Source organism: Mesitornis unicolor, unplaced genomic scaffold (assembly GCF_000695765.1).
Source record: "Mesitornis unicolor isolate BGI_N332 unplaced genomic scaffold, ASM69576v1 scaffold10127, whole genome shotgun sequence".
In the NCBI taxonomy this organism is placed as follows: Eukaryota; Metazoa; Chordata; class Aves; order Mesitornithiformes; family Mesitornithidae; genus Mesitornis; species Mesitornis unicolor.
The window spans coordinates 2,271-11,745 of record NW_010195726.1 but is presented as its reverse complement, the minus strand read 5'-3'; the positions used below and the strand labels follow the sequence as shown (position 1 = coordinate 11,745).

Genomic DNA, 9,475 nt, shown 5'->3' with positions numbered 1-9,475 from the left:
CCTATAGCTGCTGTCATATTCGATAGGGAAGTGCAGCCAATGTCATCTTTACAGGGTACAGTGCGTGCCCTCCACAGAACTTAGAGCCCTTTTTGAAGGTGGAGAGCCACAGTATAATCAAGTTTTTCAGTGGTTTCATTTTGTTTGGTCAGGAGGGTTTCTTTTCCTTTCATTATTTTTTTTAACAGATGGGGAAACTGAGGCACAGAAAGGTGGTGTGACTTGCCCACAGTTGGTGGTAGACCTTGAACCCCCCCCAGTCTTGCTCACGGCTTCTCAGCTCCCACCCAGGACATGGTGAGAAGGAAGGGTTGCCCCCTTGCTCCTGAGGCAAGGGGAAGGGGTGTCACTCTCAGCGGCGATGTCTGGCAGGGGGGACAATGGCACACATGGTTTCTGCCAGCCCTGAGAGGCGAGAGAAGCAAGGAAACCTGAAACAGAGAGGCTGGAGTTCGTTGTTCAGGCACTGAGCGAGAGGACAAGCTCTACAGGATGCATTCGTGCCTCTCTGTGGCTTTCAGGGCCTCGTGCATGCTGGCGGCCGAGAGCCTCCTGTTGATGTTCCTGTACCTGCACCTCAGGAGGTTCCAGAAAGTAGTCCTCAAGTCTCGGTTAAAGAAAGCATAAATCAAGGGGTTGATGAGGGAGTTGGTGTACCCCAGCCAGAGCAGAGTCCTCTCCAGCCGCAGCGGCATGCAGCTGCAGCGGATGCCGCAGATGAAAGGCCGAGCCGTCGACATTAGGAAGAAGGGAAGCCAGCAAAACGTGAAGGCCCCCACGATAATGCCGAGGGTCCTGGCTGCTTTCTGCTCCCGTTTGAAGATGGAAATATTCTTTCGGTCTTGCCGGAGCAGTTTGGAGAGTGTGGCGCATTCCTCCACAGCTTTGGTACGCTTGGAGCTGTGATGGCCCCGGTTGGAGGCCTCCAGGCAGTAGACGCCCTCCTCTTCATAGTGCTTGGGGAAGTTCATGAAGCGATGCTTCTCAGCACTGACCTTGGCGGCTTTGTAGATCCGGCTGTACATGACGAGCATGACCGCCATGGGGATGTAGAAGGCCACCCCCGTGGAGTAGACGGTGTACCCAAAGTCCTGGCTGATGAGACAGACTCTTTCCACGGTGACGTTCTTGGCCCAGCCAAAAAGAGGCGGAAGGGTGATGGAGGCAGACAGGAGCCAGACGATGAAGACCATCTTGGCCATCAGCTTCCCATTTTGTCTCACGGGGTACGTCAGCGGCCGAGTGATCCCCAGATACCTGGAGAAAATAAGAGTTGCAAAGGGTTAGGAGGGTTGCAAGGCGTGAGTGCTGTTGGGTGGTTTTCTTTCCTCATCAGTTGATGGTGCCAGTGCAGTCTGAGCTTCCCATGGTTTTCTGAGGAACAAAAATGCTTTAAAAATGCTTAGTTTTCCAGCAGAACTAGTTTGTATGGAGAGCATGCAATGACTTCCAGCTGTGACACGCATCTCACTCCAGATTGTTGCCCTCCCAGGAGTGAGATGGGTGATCCACAGAGTAATATTTGCACCGGGATACATCAGGACTGGCTCCAGATGAAATGCATAGACTCCTACCAGTGCTTAATGGGAAGTGGGAAGGACAACACCCTATTTGTCCAGGCTACTCAAGAGCTCAGGGAAGAACTATCACCTGCAGCTGAGATGTCCCTGAGGCAATGTGCGAGCAAGGAGCAATCTTGCTTTTGGGAAGGCTTAAGGATGTGTCTGTACGGGTACAGAGACCAAGCTGTAGAATCATTTAGGTTGGAAAAAAACCTTTAAGAACATCAAGTCCAACCATAACATGTCCACTTCTAAGCCATGTCTCTAAGCACCTCACCTGCGCATCGTTTAAACACCTCCAGGGATGGTGACTCCACCACTGCCCTGCACAGCCCCTTCTGGTGCTTGACCACTCTTTTGGTGAAGAAATTTTCCCCAATAACTAATCTAACCCTCCCCTGATGCAACTTGAGGCCATTTCCTCTAGTCCCATCACTTGTTCCTAGGGAGCAGAGCCCGACCCCCCCTCGCTACTCCCTCCTTTCAGGAGCTGCAGAGGGGATAAGGTCTCCCCTCACCTCCTCTTCTCCACTTGAACCCCCCAGTTCCCTCAGCCGCTCCCCATCATTCGGGTGCCCCAGACCCCTCCCCAGCTCCATTGTCCTTCTCTGGCCACACTTCAGCCCCTCAATGTCCTTCTGGGGGTGAGGGTCTCAAAAGCTCACCAAAAGGATGACCAGAGCTGGTGACCAGGTGATGGACTATGGTGCATGACTGACAGCTGTTGTCTCACACCTTCTTTTAGCTGATGGACTGTGTGTTTGCATCTTGCAGCACTGGCACCCATGGGAGACACCACCATCAGCAGCACAGCCCATCACTCCTCTCTCCATCCTACAGGTCCCTGCAACATCTACTGGAGGTGGCCTCTGGAAACCAAGACAGGAGTGAGACAGAGAGCTGCAGCAATCTGCTCCCTTGCGTGGCCCATAGCTCCTAAGGTGATGGTGTCCAGCCCTCCCTTGAGAGTAAGATGTGAGGAGCTCCAAGTAGGAGATCCCAAAAGCATGTGGTGACCCACAGATTCATAAACCAGGAGTTACCTTGTTAGCTTGACTGAAAAGAGCTGGAGCCTGCGTCAACCATCAGCTCCTGGTTAGACTATGGGCTGTAATTTGGAGCCATCCCCAGCCTTGATTGAGAGGGTTTGAGTGACTAAGAAACCGAGTCAACTGTTAGTTGGTAAATTACAATTGTAAGCTAATAAATCAGTAGGGAGTTGGCCACTGACCCAATGTTCCCACTGAAAAACATCTGCCTGCTATTCAGTCTCAACCAATCCAGCAAAAAGACCTCTAGTTGTCATATGGATTTATTTTAAGTTACAGCCTCTTCGCTTCAAACCTGCCTGCTGTTAGGAATTTGTAGGCATTTTTAAGCATCAACTCTTAATTGTTCTTGGATAAACGGCCCCAGTTCAGGGGAGCAGCGAGAACAGCCGCTGTATGGACACTTTTTGCTGTAAGTTGTTCAAAGGAAGAACAGGTTTTTCTGCCGAAAAGGAAAATATTCTGTAGAGAATGTAAGCTCTGTTTTATCACTGTGGGGTTTTTTTTCTGACAATCAGTCTCATTATAGGTGTTGGGAGATTTTTCTTTTCTGATTATTTCCCTTTTCCAGATCCTCCCCCAAGACTGGAAGAAGACGGAAATAAAATAACATTTAAAAAAAAAACCTAATTCCTCCTCCCCTCCTGACTGCTAAATAAATTCAAAGCCCAAAGTACTCTCCCCTGGCTCCTCGATAAAATGAATTTGAATTCATTCACTGAGTTATGCTTTTCCTGTTCTCCTCTGTATTTTCTTCTTCTGGCCTTACTTACAAAAAAACCTATTGAAACTCTCCATCACCACCTACGCTGCTTGAACGCCCAGCAGTGATACAGGCTGAAGGATGGCATTAAAGGATGCAAAGACAACACAACCACCTCTCAGGATGGGAAAGGGCTTTCAACGCCATCACCCCATGGGGTTAATGAATGAGGAGACCTGGTGAGATGGAGATGGACAACGGGGCTGGTTTTGGTGCTGTTCCTCCAAAATATGGCATATCCTCCTTCCTACGTGGGCTGAGCACTGTGATGAGCCTGGTTTGGGAGATGGGTGGGAGCGGGTTGGAGCGATGCTGCCAAATATCCCTCCTGCTATAGGAAGGGGTTATGGAGGGAGCTTGATGTCCCCTAGGCTGGGAGAAAAACCATATCCAGCTGTTGCATCTCCAAATTCAGCACCCAAAACCAAAATCACTCCTCTGTATATCCAAGCCAAGAGTTCTGCCAACTAATAAATGCTGTGTTGTGTGATAGCTTTTATTACGCTATTACTGGGTTTTCTTTAGAAGCCGATCCACCCGGGATTTGCTGAAACTTCAAGGAATTTGCACGCCAGCCAAGCAGAATGCGCAGTGACAAGATTTAAAACGCCGGCAAAGCTGACACTTCTCATCCACGGGTGCCTTGTGCAGGCGCTGCGGGAGGAAACGGGGCCGTTTTGAGGTCTTTGCTTATGATTTTGTTGCGAGCGGGAAGACCTCAAAATAGGCCAACGTTTACAGCAGTGCGGGAAGAGAGATTGCACAGACATGCAATGAAATTTAAATCAAATTCTCTTGCTTTGATTCTTTTTTTTTCTATGAGTGTGTGTGTTGTTAATCAAGTTCAGCGATAATCAGGTAACAAAAGCCGGTTCCCAGAGCAGCGATTTACCGGTGGTTTGTGCGGCTTTGCAGGACCCCCCCACCGTGCAGAGCTGATTGTGGAGTCCCTTTCCTTGTGCAATTAAACCCTTCCCACATCCTTGCTCCCACAGATGCTTGGGCAGCCCAAGCCCTGGATGTGGGGCAGGTCTCCACCATCAACCCCACAGATAAGCCAATTTAATGCATTTATTCTGTGCTTAACGGTAATAATTGAATCCTTACGCCAGGGATTAAATACTAAAGAAAAGCAAAACCTCTCCAAGGTGTCCCTATCTCCATTCTGCAGACGGCAAACTGGGAAAAGATGAGCAGGCACACACAAGTTGGCTGAGCCCATATGAGACCAGAATTTGGGTTTCTCAAACCCCACTCTTTTACCACAATCCCATATCTCTTCTAGGTCAAAATTAAGCACTGTACCTTGCATCCAGGTTGAGACTGAGCCTGCTTCATCCTGCTGAAGAAGAGCAAAAATGCAGGAGGAGGATGCAAAGGACAGAGATCTGTGGCTTCATCTGCCCATGTCAGAGCTGATGGGAGCATCCCCGCTCTCTGGAGATGCAATGAGGGATCTGCCTGGCCTGGGACATTTTTGGATGAAGGATATGGGAAAGGTAACCCAGCAAAATGCTGCGCAGGTTTCATCCCACCGACTCTTTAGGGAGACATCCTTTTGACTGAGGATGATGTGAATTTGGAGCATATAATGTGATTTTGGGTGGAAAACACTTGCTGAGGAGAAGGGAGAGCCCCAGCAGGGCTGTGTGGGAAGTGGATGGAGAATTTTTTCTCCACTAGGAAAACCTGAAGTCATATGTGAGATTTGAGAAGGGTTTGGTTTTTTTTGTCAGCTGCTGGCATTTTTATGGAGAGCTTCATCAAAGGCTGAACAGCCAAAAGGGTTTTTTTTTTGTTGTTGTTTTGTTTTTGGTTTGTGGCAATAAAAAAATCTGTAACGTTGACAGGCTTTTATGTAAGAGAAAGATAGATGTTTCCAGCAATTTTTCCTTTTTGATTTAAAAGAAAATCAATCAAACCCCCCTTCAGACAAGTTTAGTTCCACCAGCTTCAATCAAGAGGCTTTCAGAAAGCGCTCTGCATTAATAATCAATAATAGCAGCCTACATTTTAATAAGTACTTGTCATCTTGGGCAAACCGAGCATCCTTTACATCTAAGCTAACCAAAATATGATGGACCATCAATAGAAACACAACCTTGTCTTTGACAGAGAAGGGATTTGTATTTCCAAGGGGCACCAGTGCTGTTCCCCTTGTTTCTTGCAGGGCAGGGGAACATCTTTTCACTGTCACAGGTGGAAATTTGAGTTAATGTCTCATTCAGATGAACAACCATTTAATTTCATTTGGAGCTGGTGTTTCAGGCTCTCTGCAAACTCAGCAATCCTTCTGCTTTAGCTTTGTGATCAGCTTTGCTTTGGATCAGCATGGAAACTGAATAGTGTGCTTTTGGGGATGCCAAACCAAAAATCCTGCCCAGCCCAACTCTAAGGGGAGGTGGAGATCCAGGTCCTGGCTCCACGCTTTTCCTCAATTCACCTCCATCAATTGCTTTGTGGGACCAGCGAGGATGATGGGTGGAGGTGGAGCAATGATGCTGAAGATATTGCCTCAGGATAAACTGTACAGCTCAATCTTGGGGACTTTCGGGGCAGAAAGCAGAGGGATGGTGCCTTGGTCACCTACTCCACCTTCAAGCATCAGAAGACATCCGTGTTCCCTCCTCAAGCCCTGGTACAGACCAAGCCAGCCTCCCCACACTCACAGCACACCCTTCCAGGCCAAGATGGGCAAGCTGGGAGAACTACCCACCCCTTCCCTCTGTCTCCTTCCACCCAAAATACAACCTTTTTCTCTTTTCCTGACTAGAAAAGCATCCTGAGCAATTCCCTTCTCGTTGCTCATCTTCCCCATCAGGAACTTGGTGGAGCGGGATGAAGGTCTGGGAACAAACAGTGATGCTGTGTGGTCCCTGTGCAAATGCACCTGAGGAACGAGCCCATCCCAGAAGACTCAGGCTCTGTCCAACCCCTTGCATCACAGCTTTTTCCTCCATCACCCTGCTGAGAGTCTGAAGCACAGAGAGGCCAAGCTGTTGTATAAAAGCACACAAAAGCCTGCACCCTCTACCATCACCCAGTTAAAACAGATCCTCCTTGGCTGTACAACCAGTGGGTGCAACTTAGGGGTGCTCCTGTTTAAGCTGGGGATTTCAGCTGCGCAGATACAACTTCTGTCCATCCTACGCTGAGAAGTTTCCTTCCTGACTTCCCTATGTCCCTCAGCACTGCCCAGGATGTGCCTTGGCACTTGTGGACACCCCAAACCTTCTCCCCCATCCCATTCCTGTGGAGAATGGTACCAACCTCAACCCCAGGGCACCTGCCTGCATGACATCCTTGGATTCTGGGCTGCTCACAGGAGCGGTGACATCGGGTGAGAGAGACATGGTGAACAAGTGGAATAAATATCAATGATTTTTGTGAAGGGTCTCTTTGTGGGCATGTTTGGAAGAGTTTTTCTCCAAGGGGTGGGATGGGATTGGTGAGGAAGGGAAGGAAAGGGAAGGGAAAAGGGAAGGAGATGGGGAAGGGAATAGGGAAGGGAATGGGGAAGGGGATGGGGAAGGGGATGGGGAAGGGGATGGGGAAGGAGATGGGGAAGGAGATGAGGAAAGGGATGGGGAAGGGGATGGGGAAGGAGATGAAAAAGGGGATAGGGAAGGGGATGGGGAAAGGAAGGCAAAGCAATTTTTTAAAGCAAAGCCAATCTGATTAATGTGCAGCTGCTTCCCTGCTCCTCACTGATCGAGGAAGCATTCGCATATTCCATCACTGCATGTAATCTCTTCCCTCTAACACAGCCAGATTTCTGCCAGCTCTGAATAAACCTGCTTTTTTTTTCCTTTTTATGAACAGGCTTTTTATTAAACCAAAGCAAGTTCAGCAGCAGAGCAGGACCTAAACGCACGGCCTGGAGGTGATTTTTCTCTCTAACCATCAGCGCTGAGCTGACCAGGGCCATGGAGCAAAGGGCAGCTCGTAGGGGACCAGCAGCTGGCAAGGGTAGTTACAAGGGGATAACATCAATCATCATCATCATCATCATCAGGTTTTTCCCTGTGTTTTCTGTTTTATCACCCCATTTCACACCTGGGGAGGGTGACAAGGGTGGCTGTAGCTAGGACTTGAGCACGGCATCTCTTGGTTAGCTGCCAGGACCCAACGCAGGCGCTGCCGATGCTGCGCGGGGCTCAGCTGAAGGGGAGCAACCCCTCAGCTGCCTCCCTTTCCCGGCTCAGCACTGCCAGTGTAAACCCAAACCAACCCCTCCAGAAAGCCAGCACACGCGTCAGATCTGGATCCGGCCCACCGGCTCGTCAGCGCCGTGTCCCTAATGACGCAGGCTGCTATAATTAGGCCCACAGGGGTGCTGACTTGCCCGAGTCTTGCCAGTTTGCCAGACGGGCTGAGCCTTTCCCTTCTGACCCCAGGTGTGGGAATTGAAGCCAGCAAATCTTCACAAATGCATGCACTGAGCTAAACCAGGGGCTTTGGGGGCTTGGGATGGGGTGGGGGGGAGTTGTGGATGATCTCAGCCAAGGCACAAGCCCAGGGAGCTGAACAGCATCCCATAGCATTGGGCTCCAGAAGCCCCAGAACCTGGATTTTCAGAGTGCATTTGGATTTTTTTGTTGTTTTCTTGACTGATATTATGGTCCAACCTCCTTCCATACAGAAGGTCAGGTCATGGGTCTGTCCTCTAGGTTCTGCTCCTCTTTGCTCTTCACCAATGTGAAGCAGCTGCCTGGAGAGGGAGGACTAAGCAACTAACTAACTAACTAACTTAGAGAAGTTGGTTGAGAAAGCACCTTAACCTCAGCTCTTCCAAACAGACTGAGGCACCTAATTTCTACAGAAACCCCGCAGCAACCCCGGAAAACACACACAGAAACATTTATCCTAGGAACATGATTCTGGTGGTCCTCAACCTCCAGAAACACCCTTATATTTGAGACACCCAAATACACGGCAAGCGCCTTGTCCTCCCTTACCTGTCCACGCTGATGATGCACAAGGTCATGATGGAGGCGGTGCAACACATCACGTCCATGGCGATGAACACATTGCAAAACACCTTCCCAAAGAGCCATTCTCCCCCCACCAGGTCTGTGATGGTGACGAAGGGCATGACGGCGAAGGCCACCGACAGGTCTGCGGCTGCGAGGGACACCACCAGGTAGTTGGAGGGCTGCCGGAGCTTCTTGACGATGCAGACGGAGATGATGACCAAACCGTTACCGGCGATGGTCATGAGGATGATGATGGAGAGCACGGCTCCGATGACGATCTTCTCCGTGTCCCCATACAGCAGGATCTCCTCGCCGCAGTCGGTCGCGTTGGTGAGGTTGGAGGCGGGCAGGTCTGGCTCAGCTGTGGCGGGGGGTTCTTCAGTCATGGATGGATTCGGGAGCGGTTTCCGAGCTGGGTGCTGCTGCTTCACGTTCTCCACAAAGAGAAGATGATGCTCCAGAAACCGTCTGGGGCCGGCCCTTAGCAACATGCTCCGAGCTCACCGCAGCGGGCAATGGCACGGGTTTCCTCCCGGCAATGACACCTCCAGCGATAAACCAGAACATTTTATCACAAACACGCTAAGGAAATAAAATATCCTCCCCTCTCCCAGCTCTTGCCTCCCAAAGCTGTGGCTGGATCTCACGTGCTCAGTGAGAAGCCGCTTCCCAAGTCTGCTTAAAGCCACCCAGTTTGCCGGGGGATGCTTGGAGAGAGAGCTCATCTCCACTTTTAAAGGAGCACAAGCTGCCCAGTCCGCCTGCAACGCCTGCCTGATGGTTTGCCTGCTTTCCCAAAGGGACCGATAGCAGCAGCCGACCGTCACTGCCCACGTTATGATGCTTTACTGCCGAGCTGTGCTGGTCTGGCACTTCTGTGCATGCACACATTTAAATCCCATGCGACTAAATCCATATCCTTGCATATGGATAGAGAAGAGCGTGTGATAGCACAAGCCACAGCCCCAAATACACACACACACACACACACACACACATCACTGGCTGCGTTCTCCTGCGTGGGTCCACACACAAACTTCAAAACCGTGACCGCAAATCCACGCGCATGGTGTGTAAAGGCAAAATGAACCCGTACCCACACACCAGAGCACAGCACAGGGATGC

General features: G+C 50.2%; 1 protein-coding gene across 1 annotated transcript; it reads right to left on the bottom strand.

The window, feature by feature from the left end:
- Nucleotides 1–459: 459 nt before the first annotated feature.
- LOC104535073 (5-hydroxytryptamine receptor 7-like) lies at nucleotides 460–8,842 on the bottom strand. Its single transcript, XM_010188223.1, has 2 exons — nucleotides 8,333–8,842; nucleotides 460–1,257 (listed from the first exon to the last, which is right to left on the bottom strand). The coding sequence occupies exons 1-2, from the start codon at nucleotides 8,839–8,841 to the stop codon at nucleotides 486–488; spliced, it is 1,281 nt and encodes a 426-aa protein (XP_010186525.1). The 5' UTR covers nucleotide 8,842; the 3' UTR covers nucleotides 460–485.
- Between the last annotated feature and the right edge of the window lie 633 nt (nucleotides 8,843–9,475).